The following is an 18,601-nucleotide window of genomic DNA, read 5'->3' on the forward strand; positions in this document are numbered from 1 at the left end:
CTCAAACCTTGACCAGGGTTGATTGCATGAAATATCATTACCTTCCAGAAGCTTGCCATGATATCATCATCTGGGCTTTCCCAAATTATTCCAAGGTGTGGTAAATCTAGTGTGTATAAGCTTCCAAATATAAAGAAAGCAATGATAATTCTTTTTTTAAAAAAAGAAAAGTCCTTGCCATTTAGAAAGTATAAACTTCTGATAATCCCAACTGACAACAAGAAACATTTACTCTTATTTAATGTCAGACGCAAAGATGCCTTTTCATGCAGAGTAAGCAATACAAACCTCAGCAACGGTCTTCTACAGCTTTGTTTTTATTATTATTAAAGCGTCTCGTAAAAATGCCACTCACAAAATGGCCGTGACTTGCCAGGCATTCGGAAGCTCGTCTGCTTTTTCTGTGCGTCTTAATGACGAACTGAAATCGTTTTATTATGAAAATAAAAACATTCGACTCGGAAGTCCAGCTTCGCCTACTTTCCTGTGCGGCATAACCTCGCTTTCCTGAGGAACATTTGCTCTTCAGGTTTATCGGTCTGTGAGTTACTAACATTCAGTAACGGTACAAAGAGCTGAGCAGGACTGCGCTCAGTCTGAGCTTCAGTTTAAAAGAGGCGCTTTAAACCGGCGTTTTGCTGCAAGCTATTAGCATGGCTGTAATTGGATAATTTGCATAGCGTCATATCCGCCTCCTTTAGAAATAAACACGCAACAAAAAATAAATCTACTTATTTACTTGAGCTGTTATTAAAACAAACACTGAATATATTTATTACAAAAATATATATGTATTTAATTGTCGTAATTCTATTATAACGTCACATTTAATGTATGACATTTTCTCTCTTCATTTGTTTCCATGAAACATTAAAAAAAAAAAATTCTTTATGTGTCGAGCACATTAAGTAAAAGTTTGACTTTCAATCGGGACAACAAATTTGCTATTTGGCAAATAACAAAGGGCAAAAAATACCATGAAAATTCCTGGCATATCTTTTCAGATTTTTTTCTTTATAAAATGAAAGCGCAACTAAAATATCAATAAAACACATTGGCGAATGTGGTAGTAGTCTGACAAAATGTATTCAGTCAGGGGGAACGATTAGTTTTTAAAAGGCATTTCAAATTTGGTGACTTTGTTTGCCTTTTGTTGGATGTTTTTACTTCTTCCCTGCTTTGATAAGCTTATGAGTTTAAGAGAACAAAAGTTAAAGATTAAAATGAAAAGAATTTATGTGGTTGCCAAAACTCCTTTCAGGCAAAGAGGAACACTGGGTAGACATTATCTCGTAAACCACTGTAGATTAAACATTTTTATTCACAAAACCTCCGTTGTTAAAGGTAAATGAATGACTAAAGAGTTGGAGGATTTTCTCATAGTTTGCCTTCAAAAACAACAGTAATCTTCCTATTAAGAAAGGCATTTATTGTTTCTCTGACAAAATAAATGTAAACCTCTGATATACAACATAGAACATTGTTCAAACAGAGCAAAAGAGAGCGTAATGCTGAGCAGTGAATCTCTGCAGCTCCTCCAGAGTTATAGTGGGCCTCTTGGCTGCCTTTCTGACCACTGCTGTCCCTGCAGGGCCTACAGTAGATGTGTCAAAACTCAAGGCCCCGGGGGCCACATCTGGCTAGCTGCAGCTTTTTATGTGGCCCTTTTGACAACAAATTACATCAATAAGTCCTAACAGTTTTTCACAAATCTACAAAATTCACACAAAATCAACAAATCTCCATTTTTTTTCTGTTTTTACTGCAAATTTTTCTCAAAATTGGTCAAAAACATTGAGTTTAAATGACTGCTGTCTCAGCCTTACTGGACGTCAAGTTATAGTCCGTAATAGATATGGTGAGAAATAAAAAGTCACATTTAACATCACACATTAGCACAAATATTGTAAAAGATAAAATAAATCCTTACAAACATTTCTAAATTGGCACCACAAAATCTTTAATCTTGAATACAAAAAAAAAACAAAAAACACTAAAGCAATCACAAAACACCAGAGGAACAGCTATTTATTAATATTTTAGCAATTTAATGGGTTTCATCAGTATATTCTGGCACAGCCGGCCCTTTAAGAGCATTCAGATTTTTGATATGGCCCAAAATGAAAATGACGTTTCCACTTTTCAGATAGTGAAGTGAACAATGCTCTCCGGCCTCCACAGAACAAACTGAAGGATTGTGTGCACTTTGAAAAGGAATTATAGTGTAATGACATTCAAGAGCTAAAACGTAACCATCTCTCTGGGGTTTTATGCAGCCTACTGAAATTAATAACGCTGAGAATGCCTAATGAATGGCTGTTTGTGTACACGATTCGGAGGAGTGCAATGACTTGGCAACTGGTTTATCTGAGTATGTCACATGTCTGCTTTAAACCTACACGCAGCATGCAGAAAGTGCAGGGACTTTTTTTTTTTAGGTTTCACAATAGGCTGTAGGCTTTTTGTGAGCAATTTTCCATTTGTTTACCTCCTGCAACGCTCAGCAGTCCTGCCTGCACAGCGTCTGAATCATCAAAGGGCTCGGGTTGTTCAGGTGAATGGTCCGTGTCTGGGGCGGAGACATGGACCAAACGTCACCCAATAAATTACGTGTTCGCAAGATTGAAACGGCAGCACCCAAGCCAGGCGAAAGAGGAAAGCTCACGTGAAACGCAAAGAAAACTACAAATCCCAAAATAAGCATTAAAGGTGTAGACTTTATAAAATGTCACCCTATATTCTTTCTATTCTTTCTCATTAAGTCACACTAATTCATTCACTAATTCCCAGAATAAAGGCCAAAAGTACAGAGCTTTACACCAAGTATGCAATGCCCTTAAACAATTGGAAAAACCAAGCTGATGTTGCCATGGCATTGTAAATGTCTGAAAACGAAGACAAGAATCATGGACTGGCACAAGTCGGGCTCATCTTTGGGAAGAGTTCACAAGTGCATGAAGGTGCCACACTCATCTGTTCAAACATTACATGCAAGTATCACTCAAGAGAGGAAGAAGCCATGACTTCAAAAGCAACACAAAAAAACCTTGCAAAATGCACTCAGGGACAAAGGCCTTCATTTTGGAAGACATGTCATGTGTTCTGATTAAACTAAAATTGGAAGTGTTTTGCCATAAGCACCACTCATGCTAGCTCTACCCTCAAAATTGTGCGCACATTATCTTTTGTTTTCCTTCAACAAATCTAAAACACTGGTTTTAGGCCTCACATGACTTCATCAGACATTCAACAGGCACACTCGGTTCAAATGAACCCAACCCAACCTGTTGCTGGTCACTGCCCACCTCAGCCATCAGCATTCGGCCTGAAACTCCCTCTGCCTCCAGGCTGTTTTCGGCCAGAACCCAGACCTCTGGCTGCTTCCACTTATTTCAAAAAGCCAGTCAAGCAACCTTGAGTTCAAGCATGTGTGTGCTTTCAAGATGAAAGAATCACACCCGGCCTAAAGAAGTCAGTGATCACAGCAGAACTCCAGACCGGCCGCACCTGCTGCTTTTGTGAAAACACCAAAATCGCCCCCCCCCAAACCCCCTTTGAAACATAATGAGTGCAGACTTTCTCCTTGCATTTTTACGGCTGATAGTATCTCTTTTAGACAGCCTTGCCTGGGGAACCAAGGTGTTATCCTCCCACCTCATTAAGCCAATCAGTAACCAAATTAAACCCAAAGAAGCTGTGAGAAACAAAGATCAGCTTGAGTTATCTATGATCCCCTTGCTAAGATGTAGCTTATGCTGCCTACTTTATTGATAAAAACCCATTAGACTAACAAGAGAGATGAAGTTACCACGTTGGATGGATGATACACTGTTCTCAGTAGGCAAAGATTAAGCTGCTGTTGTTTGACCTAATAGCCATTAGGGGGAGCACTTGAGCTACAATGTGACGTTCCAGAATGCTTGGATTTACATTTAGATGTTGGATTTGGCCGTCCTGTTCTAACATTTGATTTGCTTTAAAGAAAAGCATCATTGCAGCATGATGCAGCCACAGTCATGTTTCACTGTGTTGCCTTTGGTTTCCATCAAACACAACAATTTGCATGTGAGCCAAAAAGTGTAATATTGCAAAGCCAAGCAAGTTATTTATAAGTACTTTTACACCAGCAAAACTGACCAAAGCAATATTGTTATCTTCTGACCAGATAACAATATTGTTATCTTCTTCTGACCAGAAGATAACAACGCTTGTTTGGTGTGTTTCCTAGATTATACACACCATACATTCAACAATCGATGTATTCTTGCCACACTTTTGTAAGCACCAACATTTGTTGAGGAAACGGTATTCCTCAAGGGCCAGAGTCCTGCAACTTTGACACGTGTCCCTTGTCCTACACACTTGAATTAAAAGGTGAAACTGCCTCACTAGCAGAGCCAGGTATGTTGATGCAGAGAGAGATCTAAAACGTTGCAGGACACCGGCCCTTGACGACTGGAGTTTGACACCACTGGGCCAGACTAATAGTTGTGCCGTTTCCATTTTAAGATGACGGCTTGAACAGTGCTCTGTAAGATGTTTTTTGGTGTGGGATACACATAAATGCACATTCACATTTTGAGAATTATATTTGTCAAAAACAACAACAACAAAAAAAAAGCTAAATACATGCATAATGTTCCTTCTACTTCACAATCATATACTACTTTGTACTGATTTGTCAACTAAAATTAGACGAATACACATTGAGATTTATGGTGGCAACGTCCAAAAACATCAAGCAGTATTACGATTTTTGCAAGGCACTACGTTTTACGATAAATGATTTACAGGAACTCATTAGTTCTCTTCTTAACCACGACAATTGGAGAGCTGCACTATTAAGAAAATGTCTCAAACTGCATCACCTGCCCACAGTCATAAACCATCACATGATGACAACTCAGCTGAGCTGTTGTTGAGCAGTGAGCGCTGCCAAGTCTCCTCACAAGGAGATTTCTCTCCTTGTCTCCATGCATGTGACTCTGATGACACTCACATGGAAGCCTTACTGACAAGCTGGAAGTCTTGTCATATGGCGTCACCGCGTGATGCGAGTGACACCTCCCACTGCCGTGTGTTTCAACAAAACGGAAAATAAAACTCGGCTCCTGCCTTTTATCTTCTCACTCATGCCTGCCATAAAAAGTCCTAAGATCAGGTTAAGAATCTGGTTAATCTGCTTTCTGTAAAAATTAAGTTCTGCCTGTATGTTTAAGGTCATACCACATCTCATTGGGGTTTAACTTTGAACGTACTAACTAGTTTCTGGAATAGCCCACTCCAAAACTTTTACTCAAGATTTGTAGCCATTTTGAGGCGGACTTCTGTGAAAGTTCAGTTCATTAAGTTTATGATCATTGTCCTGAGCTACATATATAAAATATATGTAGCACATATTTTTCTTCAGGATTTTCCGTAAGAGACAATAATTCATCTATTTCAAGTTGTTCAGATCCTAAAGCCTTAATCATCACACCATCATGTCAGACTGTTGGTATGATGTTCTTTTGTTGTAATGTAAGACTTGTCTTTGTGTTCCTTTAACTCTATGTTGGCTTTTGTCACAAAACTCTCTCCTGGGTCCCATTCTTTCACAAACTCTCTTTCTTAGTATTGCATTATAAAACTGAAGGCAAGTGAGGTCTGCAGTTCTTTAGATGTTTACCTTGGTTCTTTTGCGACCTTTGGGATGCTGATTTAATTTACGTAAGATGGCCACTCTCTCTCCATATTTGGATGACTGTTTACAATGTGGTTGACTTGATTGCCAAAACCCCCAAAATGACTTTGTAATCCAATCCAGACTGATAGATGTCAGTGACGTACCTGTTCTACAGTTGTTTGTAGCTCAGGGGGTGTATCTATGGTTCCGGACAAGCTCTATGCAAGTTATTTCTTGGTTTTGTGAGAATGGCGATAATTAGGCTTAGGTGTGTCTAGTGACATAGAACTCAGCTTCTCAAAACAAATTTGTTCAATCATAATTAAATAATGATTATGCTACTTTTTGTATATCATGTCAGATTGGTCACTTGTTTCAGCTAATAAATTAAATCACAGTCTTACAATGGCCTTTTGTGTTAAATCTCATATTGTCTTTGAAAAGGTTTGATGTTCTGGAACATGCAGGTGTGACAGAAAAAGAAGGAAGAAAAAAATAAGCACAAGGAAAAGCGTCCGCAAATTATTATTCAAAGTTGCGTCATTTGCTCAATCTGCAGTGCCATGTGCTTACCACTAAGGGTCGCTGTGGATCCGTCTTTCCTTGCAAAGGCGTTGTCCGTTTTCTCTGCTCGGACCTGAGGAGAGACTCTGCTATGTGCAGGCAGAGTTAACACAAGCTTCTTCTTCTTCTTCTTTTTTTGTAAAAAAAATAATTTGAATAAGTTAAAATAAAGCCAAAATAATAATAATAAATATAATAATAATAATAATAATAATAATAATAATAATAATAATAATAATAATACAGTACTTTCACATATGCGTAAAACAGCAGCTGCAGAGATTTTAGACTTCAACGTTTTATTGATATGATTGGAATCTTTCATCCCCTGATGTTGCATTTTTGACCTGGTGTATTAGGGCTGCAGCAGAGGTTGCATCTGTGCGCAACATCTCTGCAGACTGACTGGGAAACATGATCCAAAGCGCTCATTGTTTGCTGAAGGACTGAAAGATAAGGGGCCCTTGTGTGTGCACACTGACATGGGATATAACCTGCAGGTGTGTTTGAGACTGTCCAGAAGCAAACAATTCATAAGATAGTTGTAACTATAGTTGCGTCTAAGATCTTCAGGTCGATTGAGATTAAATTGTTAAACAGGAATTGCATTGGCCATTTTTTTTGAACTCTTGAAATGTCAAAAATTCGGACACACGAGAGTCACTGATGCGTGAAAAGAAATGGAGATTTAAGAACGGGAGAGTCGGCGGGAGGACATAGTGGTGAGGGTTGTGTGCGTATTCGGGGAGGGTTGGAGTCTCGGCCAGCCAATGAAGGAAGTCCTGGATCTACGCGACACGTTGGGAGGTTATAAATTGTGAGGCGTACAGCACCGAGGTACATTTAAACCGAGCTACGAGGGGGCAGGCAGACACGCACTTCCAGCGCAACGAAACAACAACTAAACCAACACCTGGATCTTCTTTTCGGAGATGTCCCACGTCCAGTTATCGAGCAGTGCGCTGGAGAGGCTGGTGGCCCGCAGGACCTTCCCTCTCCAAAGGCGCACCGGCGTGTGCCGCAGTCTTTTCGGGCCGGTGGATCACGACGAGCTGAGTCGGGACGTGAAAGCCAAGCTGCGGGAGATTTCCGAGCGGGACCAGCAGAGATGGAACTTTAATTTCGAGGACAACACGCCGCTGGAAGGGGACTACGAGTGGGAAGAGATGCCCGCGGAGAGGACGGCGGCGTTTTATCGGGAATCGGTGCAGAGCGGCAGGACGCGCGTCCCGGCGACGCCCGTAAAGCAGACGCCCTTCTCGGAATCCGTTATGTCGGAGAGCTCCGACGGGGATGTAATGGAGCGCTTAGCGGTACCGGAGAGCGACCGCAGCGTCGTCGGCGGCGACGCCGAAAGTAGCTCCCCGACCCCGGCGGAGGTGAATCAGGAAAACCGGCCGGTCACAGGAATCTCAGGGACTCGCAGACAGGCTCCCCGTGTTCGGCGCAAGAGGTCGGCTGCTGCTGCTGATGACAACAACACGCACATCACAGGTAGTTACAGGGGGAAAACAACCCAGAGAAGCCGCTTTAATTCCAGATAAATGTATATACTGTGACTTATGTATATTATAATTTCATTCATACAGACTTCTTCGTGAAACGAAAGAAGGCTGCCGACAGACTTTCCAAGTCTCCCATCTCGTTGGAACAAACTCCGCGAAAGAGGATCCGTTGAACGTAAGAACATTCATTTAATTACCCACATTATTAACAGCAATTACGCTTTTCTTCTTCTTCTTCTTCTTCTTCTAATTCTTCAAATTGTAACAGCTGTAGCTCATAGCTAGTCATTTGTGATCAATTCTGTAATAATGTGGTTGCCAGTGATTGAGCCAGACAGCGTTATCTCGGCTGGCTGAGTGGACGTGGGGGATGGTGGGAGGAGAGAGAGAGCTGGTGGTGAAATCACAGGAGCAGCTACAGTGATAGTAGTAGCTGTAGTAACACCAGCGGGCTGGGAGGGGGGATGTGTACGTCACAATGTGGCGGGAAAACGCTGCGCTAAGAAGGGGCGACGCCTCGCCGCTGCTGTCGTCACTCTTCTTCTTTCCGTGGAAAGCTGACTCGCCGCTTTTCTCGTGAAACGAAATGCTTTTTAATTTCGTCGAAAAACTGAACCATGTCTATTTTTGATTTCCTCCTTAGGTGGCGTTTTTCCTCTTCTTCTTCTTCTTCTTTTACACTTCTTTTTGTTGCACTACTTCCCTGCGCGTTTTTGAGGATTCCTACGGACCGAGAGCCGCTTTTGAGGCCGCCGGAGGAAGAGAACCGGGGACGGGGGCGGGGGAGTCCCGCTTACTCCGCCGGCTCGAACCTCGGTGAGCCCCGGCGGAGCGGAGCCTCCACACCGCCCGCAGCTCCTCTCAGGACCGAACGGTTTGGGAACTCAAAGGGGGGCGGGTGGATGGAAGAAGGAAAAACAAAATAAATAGAAAAAAAACTAAAACGAGAAGAAAGAAAAAGGAAAATAAAAGGGAGAAAAGTTTCGTTTGGATTACTTCTATCCAGTACAAATGTAGCATTCATTGTTGCTTTTGCATACAGCCACTCGACAGTGTTAAATGTTTTAACATCTGTGCAATCCTAGAGAAAAAAAAAATATAAATCTTCTACACTGGCCAAAAGTGTACAGCTTTATAGAGACAGTAGCGTTTGTTTGTTTCTAGTCTTTGTGTTTTTTCCCCCTGTAAATGTATATATGTTAAGTTTATTCTAACTTATAAGTTATTTATGTTTCTCTTTATTTGTCAAATGCCTTGCTGATTTTAGTCTGTTGCCAATTTTCGATTTTATTTTATTTGCTGTTTCTTTTTTTTTTTTTTTTTTTAAGATATTGTGGTGTTTTGCAATCTCGTAGCTTCCCAATAGTTGTTAAGCCTAAAAAAAAACACAATTGAATTTCTTTGTTGTATGGTGTGTGTTTTATTTTTTTCATACAAGTGCCCTAAGTAATTTTTTTGAAAAAAAAAAGAAAGAAAAAAAGAGGAAAATAAAATATCTTCAAATTAAACCTTTAAGAGCGTTTGTGTTTTGTGCCTGGTTGGCTCAGGATCAATTCAGGCTTCCCTGTAGACAAAGCATTTGGTAGTTTGTTTTTTTAAAAAATTGTATGTTCTGCTTTGTGTTTCCATATGAAAGCTACAGTCTAATTAAAATGAGTAAATCTTATAAATTAATAATGTATTTTCTGAACATGTTGCCATTTTATACCAATTTCAACCAGTGCATAGTAATTTTGTCATAAAGTACTTTAATGATTTGAGATAATTAGCCTTGAAAAACTTCCTAATGTAACTATAATTTCTGAATGCCTGTTCAGAAAATATACCACTAATAATGTATGTAATTTTTGAATAAATTATGAAGGTAAGTGCTCTTTTTTGTTTTCTTTAAAGTCTCTACAGGGGTTTTTACTTGCCCTAAACGTATCACCATTTACTGCTTATCTACTTTAAAAATTTTACTTTAATAATTTTTCTACGTTCTTGCGTACTTTAATTAATTTTGCCACTAAATAGCTATTAAATGCTAAATTCATATGCCTGTTAATTAGTTGCTATTTTCTGAGGACTTTGTATATACATCAACCCTACTTACATTTACAGCCAGAAAACTGTAATAGAACAGCAGACTCTGGAACCTAGTCCCTCTAATATAACTCTCTAGATCTACTTCTTGTACATCTTATATATTTAATTCTTAAAACCACATTTCATCGGTGGCTTCAAATCTTTGGTTGCCAAAAGCCAGAACAGAACAAACCCCTGCAGGCACAAATTGACCACGCTATTTGGGTATGGAAAAAGTCCACACGACCCAAACCGCCAGACAACGTGTGAAGGAGTGAAACGACCAGCATCGCCACCTGAAACGCGTGTGGAAAGTGCGACCGCTCTGTGTTTCGTTGGATCCTTCGACTCTCCGTCACCATCACAGATATAGATATCAAATGGCCCCCATAGTGACGCGGCCACTTTCTGTCTGCGTGGATCCGCTTCACACGAACCCAAAGACCCTTTGCGGGGGGAAACCCGCATTCAGACGCAGCAACCCCTAATGGCAGCTGCGGGATATAGGCTCAGATTTAAAGGCCCTTTCGCCTCTTGTAAAGAAGCAGCAGCTGCCTTTGGATCCCCGCTTTGTCCGCCGCAAAGACCCACCCACTGCCCCCCATCCCCAAAACACACACACTCACACACGCACACATCCAACCCGTACTCGACAAGGCCCTCCAAAGGACCCACTCGCACACACGCACTCTGTTTACCCCGCCGTGGATACACCGGGCGTGGAGGCCACCTGCCAGAAAGTGCAAAAAGAAAACTACTAGTCTTTGTAATGGTGCTTGTCTATTGAAACAGACCATTCAACTGGTCATACTTGCAAGTTTACCCTTAATTGAAAGAAGCCAAACGTGGGGCCCTTGCATGCATGCATCCATGGCTATATCCATGCATGGCCGCCCGTCAATACCCACAAAGCGAATATGGGGCTATAATTCATAATATTTCTCCAGTCCCCTCCCCCTCCTGGCCCTCCCATGACTGTATGACACGAATGTTTGGATGGAAACGGAGACTTTTTGATGGTGACTTTGTCAGCCGTAAGCTGTGACGGGGAGCTTGTTCTGATTTCCAACACAAAGCGCTCTCTGGCTCCATTCTTTCCTTTTTGTTGCCATATGGCAAATCCATGTAGACATAGCCAAGACCCATTCAGTCCAGCCACAGAATGTCCTGCGTCAGAGAACAAAGCACACTTTGTCTGGCTCCTCCATTGATACCAATGGGCAAAGAAAAAATATTATAATTAATCTATGGCTATATCCAGCTAATTAACGCCCATATGCCTGTGGGGGAGCCGAGGGCACATTCAGCTCAGTTTTGGATCCCCAATAGTTTACATGTTAAAGACAACAGCTGTTTATGTGTTACTTTAATGAAGTCTCCACTGTGTTGGAGACTGAACACATTCAGGCGGATTCAGTTCCCCGCACAGCCCCACCCGACTCCTCCCTTCGTGCCCCTCCATGGTGCTAAACAGGTCACCTTCCCCTATTTGTCCCTGCAGCTGTGTAACTATATAAAATTTGTCCCAGTAAATAGGACCTTTAAGGCGCTCTCGTTTGCTGAGAAGGGTTCGAGTTTGAGCCATTCTGGGAAGGTTCACAGGTTAAGGCCTGAAAAATAACTCGCTAAGCTCTTCTTTAAGCCGAACAGAAATACATTTGTAGGGCCCGGGCCGTCTTTCAGAGGACCGGTCGAGACCATCGTTTTGTTTTCGGAACGCTTCACACGCCTTGCGGTTCTAAATTAGCTCCACAAAGGCCCGTCGGACCATTATAACTTCATTCAGCGAGCGCATGATGAGAGTATGATGGACATAAAGGAAAGAGATGACAGCGAACATGCAGAGCTCATTAAACATGTCTTCGACAATGGGTCATCATTGTACTAGCAGCTGCTGACGGGGAGAATCAGTCTCATGGGCCCCGAAGGGCCCCCTATATGACCTTTGGCTTACATCACAACGTCATCGGCAAAATGATGATATTTGTACGCACTTATTTAAACGCTTTCTCCTTCTCTCCTGTAAGAATGTATGTTGAGTGGAAAAGGTTTTTTCAGAAGAGCAGGAACATCTGAGTAACACCTTAATTAGGCATTTATATTTGCACAATCGTACACAACAAGGGTTACTTTTTGATTATTTGAGCTTGGAATAAATCTGATGCTGTGAAAGTCGAGCAGGACGGAAGAGAGTTTGTAGCTTTTGTTTTTAAATTTTGTAATCAAAAATCTATTTGACATGTTTGCAAAAAATAAAAAATAAAAATAAAGTCAAACTTCCCTTCAGATCAATGCATTTTTTTCCGACATAAAAAACGAAAGCCGACATAAACAGGCTGAAACGCATTTTGTCTGAACACAGGTGAAAGTCCTGACCGTACACGCAAAATCAAGTGGAGCTGACCGACGGCCTCAAATATTAAAAGCCACGTCGCACGGGACGTTTGAGCGTTCGGGTTTTGTACAAATGTAGCGACTAAAAAAAAAAAGAGAAAAAACTATTTCAGGGATGTGTTTTCCACTCGAAACACGTAATTACCGGGACGGTCTGCAGAAGACTGCAATTAAATATACAGAGGAGGAAAATCGTCCAGAGGAGGGGTAAGGGGCTGGTGTGTGTGTGTGTGTGTGTGTGTGGGTGTGTGCGTGTGTGTGTGTGTGTGTGGGAGAATTAGCATTTTCCATGACCATCTGGCATCGGCGCAGGCGACTGGGAACAAAGGAGAGCTGGATGCAGAGGAGAGGAGAGTGTGCCATCGCATTGACCTGCAAATGAGGCTTTGTCACCGAGTTAAAGCTCCCTGACCCCCCTTTTTACCCTTTCCAGCTCTTAAAAAAATAACCGCAAAAAAAAAAAAAAAAAAAAAAAAGAATTCCACATTTAATTTTGAGTATTTGAGTGGCGCACGGGAACCTGAATAATGCAGGCCGGGCTGTGCTTTGGGGCTCCAGGCTGAAACAGGTGGAAAAAGAGGGACTTGTAAAGTTCAAACGACGCGCTGCGGGTCATTCAGGGCTAAATATGCTTTAAAGTTCAGACGTAGAACCGAGTTCAACGATTAAACAGGTGTGCAGCTGTAAAAAAAAAAAAAAAGAGAGGAAAAATTAGAAATTAGTCGAGTTAAATGACTTTCTATGGAGCAAACCAAGGATTTGTTGTTTTTCACGCTGCAGGGCAACCTGAAAGAAAAAGTCTGCTTAACATCTGCAAGGCCTGTTTGATGCTTATTCGAGCAGATACTTATTTATTAAAACGACAAAGTAAGGACTAAACAGTTCAATTAACTCAGACTATTGGAGAACATTCAAAAATAATCCTTTATTTAATCCTGCTGGAAGTTTACATACTCCTACGTGAGTGTGTGTGAGCATTATGCATGTGTGTGTGTGTGTGTGTGTGTGTGTGTGTTTTGGTGGTGGTGGGGGTTCGTCAGCTTGTTGGACACCTGTCTCCTTGTGAATGTGAATGAATAGAGTTTGCAAAGACGTGAGAGATGATATATTTGCATGCTCATCAAAAAGAATGACGCAAACAAATCATGAAATTGAGGAATTATGTAAGGAATGTTCATAAAAGCTTTGCCCCTTTTATAAACATTTGATTACAATAATAGGTTTTGTGCATGAAAACAGAACAACAGCAGCCATTAGACAGTTCACTAAAAGAACTAAGAAAAGCAGTCGTTAACATCCACCAGCAACGCTTCGATCACAATCCTGGAGTCCTTTTTATTAATCTCAGAGGAAAATTATCTCGCACGCCGTTATCTTGTCGTATGGCACGAATTAACGCAAATTAGTCCAAACAGAGCAATCAACCGTGTGTGCAAAGTTTAACGTTTTCCCACAATGAGGGAAATGACTGCAGAGAACCTGCAGGTCAAGTTACTTCTAGTTTGGCCACCAGATGCAGACGCGAGGCCAGCGTTTTCTCTTTTCTTTCCTTTCTCTCTCTCTCTTTGGATTTTTTTCCCCTCTCTTTACATCCACTCAGTATTCATGCCTGTGGATAACAAAGAGCACGGCTCAATCCACGCAGGAGGCGGTGTGACAGGGAACTCGTGGCAGCTTTTCAAATATCTTCTTTCTGCATCTCTGACCCCTCCCCCCTCCCGCATCTCGACTTTGGTCTCGGCTGGAGTAGGAAGGAGGCTGAGAAAGGAAGGAGGGGAGGCGAATCAAGCCGCCGCGTCGATCTCTAATTCGCTTTGCGCTCCCCACGCATCAAGGGGATCAGATTTAATGTTGCACGGGGAGAAAAAACCCCCCCAAAAAACTGAGATCGTTTAGAGACGTTTTACAAAGTTTGGTCGAGGTGATGAAGCGAATGGCAACTCTGTGGGGCGTAGAGACAGGCCTACTTTAATAACACACAACTTTTACTAGCAAAATTGGTGCAAGAATTTGAATATATTTACTTTGGATCAATTTTATTAAATATATACTAGCAGAAATGATTCGCGTTCCCAATCTCTTTGTTGGGAACGCAATAAAGAGATTGCGTACTTTATAAAAGTACTAAGATCATTGTGATTCCTTCATTTGGTTTGTGAATTGATTAGTCTGGCTGCTGCTACTCACACTTTGTTTTTCTGTTAGGATTTTATGAATCAAACTATTTCATAAACAACAGGGTATTTGAACGTTCAAAACTACAGTATCATCTTCCTTAATACTCATTCAAAACCTACATGCTCAGGCTACTCAATAACAAAACCACCTAATTAATAAGGATGAAGTTTTGCCCTATTATTCTACAATGCCGTAGAATAATATCAAGCAAGTACCTTGACTGTTTCTTTCATCCGTTTCTCCTGCCCCAAATTAAAAATAATCAAAAACTGCATATAAAGCGTACAACTATCTTGAAACAGTAATAAACCCTTTGACTTAAACTGTTCAAGAGTTTTTGAATTGTAATAACTGAAACTTTGAAATTTACAGTAACAACGTGGCATGTGAACCTTTCTTTGAACATTTTTCATCACTACCCGTTCTTTAGGAATGTCTCACTCAGGGCTGAGAAGAACAACTGGCTCTTCCAGCTAGCTAGAAATCATTAAAAATCTCTCTTTTGTTTTATGATTATTATTATTTTACCCAACGGACAAACAAAATGATCTTAATAACTTAGCATTTAACAAAATATGTTGATTTCTTTTTATTACTTAGTAATAAAAAATGTTTCAGTTTTTGCTAAAAAAATTTTTTTTCACTTTTATGAAGAACAAACAGAGATATCAATGTGGATGCTTTCCACAAAAATACGGAAACGCTGCGGAATCCAGCAGAGACGCGTTTACAGCGTAAAGTAATTTAAAATGACTTTGGAGATTTCCATTACGTTTCTGAAATTGTTTCGTAAAAGTATCGTCAGCCATGCTTGTGCAACAAAACAAAACAAAAAAAGGTTTAATATTAAATCAGGATTTAACTGATTTAAGTGTCTCAGTTCAAGATCAGCATTTTTTTTCCCAAAAAAGAAATTCCCTTTGACATTTTTCTCTTCTTTCAACTTTTTCCCCATATACATCTTAATAACACGGACTACAATAAGAACGCTTTTGTTTTCCTTGTTATTAAGCCAAAAATGACATTGGACAGCCCATTGACTTAAAGTGAAACATTTTTAAGTACTGCCAATCAAGAGATTTCCATTCTCTTGGAGCCGCTCTTATTTTTACCCCGTCCCTAAAAGGTGACAAGGTCAACACAACCTGGCGCCAAAAAAAGAGAAGACCTCCATTATCTTCATTCCTCTGGGCAAGCCCCCGAAATATCCAGAAGCGACGCCAGATATTCATAGCGGTTCTGTTCGTGCGATTTCGTAGAAGTTGCTTTTTGCATTGGGGCTCCCCAACAGACTCGGGCCTCTTTGTTCCGTCGAGCTGAAAAATGTAAACTTTTTTTTTTGTTGTTGTTGAGGGAAAAGCAGGTGTAACTAATAACATTACCAATGGCTCATTCATTTCCCCTGTAGAGTCTCGCTGTAAGCCATGACAGAGATTCAGCTGGGACAATGCAGAACCGGCTCTCCTGCCAGACACACTGTTAATGATATTAGCTACGTCTTTGTCATATTAGCTTAATGCTGGGCTTTATATGCGGACGTGAGGGGAAGTCTAATTGTCCATCCACACCTGGCAAACCGCTTATGTAACAAAACAGAAAAGAAAAAAAAAGTTTGCATAACGGGATGTTTTAAATTGGGCACACATGATTTGAAAAAGTCACACTTAATTGGTAAGCTTTGTGGATCTCTGAGCTCACAGCCACGTGAGCGTCACATTTTTTTCATTTTAGATTGGACCTAAGAAATCCAACCTGACCCAGCCGAGCCCATAGACGTTGTGACATGACTATTTAAACTTAACTTTACTAATAAGCTCGAGGCCAAAGTAAACCCGATATATGATTTTAAATAAAATTTTACTGCTTTTGTTTTTAGACCACAATTTGAATTTTACGTTGACGTTAATTTACGTTAACGTCTTCCAGCTCAATTTTGTTGCCTGTTGAAATGGAGGGCTGAGTCAAGTGCAAATCATCTAGGATGTGTGATTGATAGGTGGGGCTGAGTCCACCGTGTCTATTGCGCTGCCCTTTTTATAGTCTAATTAACTTCTCTCTCTACTTTCTTTCTTTTCTCTAGGGTAAGATGCCAACTCTCTTATTTAGATGAACTCAACATTATGTTGTGCCACTTTATGCGGCGCTTGCATTGTAGGTTTCACAAAAAGCAGCCTGGGCTCAACCCAAACCAGATCTGAAATTTGCAAGATTATTTGCTTGATGGTTAGATTTGGCCATAAATCTAAAATCTAGTTCACTTCTGATTAAGACATCAACCCCAATGACACAAGGAGGGAGCAGATTGAGTGTTTTAAGATGATGAGAATTCATGGAAGTCAAAGTACATACCTGAATCTGTGGCAACATTGAGAAATTGCAGTTCATAGATGCTCTCCACTCAGTCTGTCTAACCTTGGGCTACTCTGCAAGGAAGTATCTGAGAAAAACATCAGTTTCTAGATGTGTAAAAGGAGTAGAGACGTTTCCCGAAGGACGTACAGCTGTAATTGCATCAGTAGGTTCTACCAAATATTGACTATTTGAAACAATGCATAGGTTGCCTTTGAATTCATAGTTATGCACTGCATACAATCCCCCAAATATCTTGTGGTTGTGGCATGACAAAATGCACATTGAGTGAAGGCGTTGCAGAGGCTGACAGAAGATGATTTAGTGTTGACTATTGTCTGCGATCGACGAGGTTCCAGGTTCAGACCAGCACAATGAGAAACACCTACAGCGGTTTCACGCATACTGAAGCTATCAAAAACTGCAGCGAGCGCTGCGGCTTTACAGCCGGAGGAACATATGCAGCTCCCCAGGAAGAGGTCTGTCCCATTGTGACCGCGCAATTGTTTGTAGAGAAGAACGGAGTAGACGCAGATAGCATGATGACACGATGAGAAATGAGCTCTAACTCCGTCCCAGCGCCAGTCCTGACAGCCCGAGTCCTCCGCCACCATTCTTCCACCCTCCCTCCTTTTGTTCGGATCCTTTTCAGCTCCTCCGCCGCAAACCTGTTCCCCTTCGCGTCAATTCTTCTGCGGGACGAGAGTCTTCTGGTGAGCGGCTGCTATCTCCGCTTTATCCGTCCATCCATCCGTCTCAGTGACGCCTCTCCGTCCCTGCTGTTCTCCTCCATTGGCAGGAAAGTTTTTCTTCTCCCTCAATCATCTTGGCTCATAAAACTTGAGGGAGGAGGGCCAGCAGGCCGAGCTTTCAGGGCTGACTACACCGCTATGTGTGCACTGACTCGGACTAATGCTATTCATGCCTCGCACTTGCTCTCCTGGTCGGGATGAAAAGGGCCGGCCACGGCAGCCTCCACAAAGGTGCATCATTCATCAGACCGCAGCCAGGAGAGGCAGACTTTGGAGTCATCCTTCTTGCAATCGGAAGCACCGAGGTCCTTCAACTAGACCGTCTTCCAGAAAGTTGCGCGGGAGGTGATGACCTCCTGGACTTCATGACGTCAGATCTTTCAAGACAGGACGTGACGGCAATATAGATTTATAACTATACTCCAAGGTCGTCAGGCAGCTATTAATCTTCACCTTTTTGTGGCTTCTCTTTTGAAAACCTGTTGACAGTCAACAACAATACCCAGAATGCCTCAGGGTCTCGTCAGCTCTTCCTAATTTGTGGCTGCGGTCCGGGTGGTTAAATTCGCTCACTGTTGGCTGCTTGACCCGGCGGATTAGCAACATCTTTCTTTTTTTTCTTTTTTCACGCGGGGCAGTGCCAGTGGGCCGATTCACCGGGGGCAATTACACAGCGGGGAAAAGCCCGCTCAGGCACGTACCGGCGCTAATTCCTGCAGAAGCATTCGCACGTGTGCGTGCACACTCAAACACGCTTGTAAAAGTTTATGTAAGGATATCGGAGTAGAGGAGTTGTTGGATGAGAACGGTGAAGAAATAGAGACATTACAATTGCAGGTCAGATATGACTCAAATACGAGTCAGAGGGTTCATTTCAAGACTGCTAGCATGCAGTTGGGATTTTAGTAAAAGGTACTTTTGGAGAGATACAGAAGATTTGATTCTTTGGGATGAAAAGTTACATAATTATTCATTATTCATTCTTATTTAAGTTCAGTTTGGAAAATGTTATTTTGCCAGGCAAAATGAAAAAAAAGAGTCACTTTTGTGAAAAGAGCTTTAAGTTTGTTTTTGCAAACTTAAAGTGAAAACATGAATTGAATTCAGATGTTAAAATATGCTCTAGA

At 41.5% G+C, this 18,601-nt stretch overlaps 1 protein-coding gene across 1 annotated transcript; it reads left to right on the plus strand.

Moving 5' to 3' along the window:
• Positions 1–7,053: 7,053 nt before the first annotated feature.
• Positions 7,054–9,600, plus strand: LOC102221941 (cyclin-dependent kinase inhibitor 1C-like). Its single transcript, XM_023344178.1, has 3 exons — positions 7,054–7,723; positions 7,819–7,909; positions 8,378–9,600. The coding sequence occupies exons 1-2, from the start codon at positions 7,162–7,164 to the stop codon at positions 7,905–7,907; spliced, it is 651 nt and encodes a 216-aa protein (XP_023199946.1). The 5' UTR covers positions 7,054–7,161; the 3' UTR covers positions 7,908–7,909; positions 8,378–9,600.
• The last annotated feature ends 9,001 nt before the right edge of the window (positions 9,601–18,601 follow it).

Source organism: Xiphophorus maculatus, chromosome 2, assembly GCF_002775205.1.
Source record: "Xiphophorus maculatus strain JP 163 A chromosome 2, X_maculatus-5.0-male, whole genome shotgun sequence".
NCBI classification, from domain to species: domain Eukaryota; kingdom Metazoa; phylum Chordata; class Actinopteri; order Cyprinodontiformes; family Poeciliidae; genus Xiphophorus; species Xiphophorus maculatus.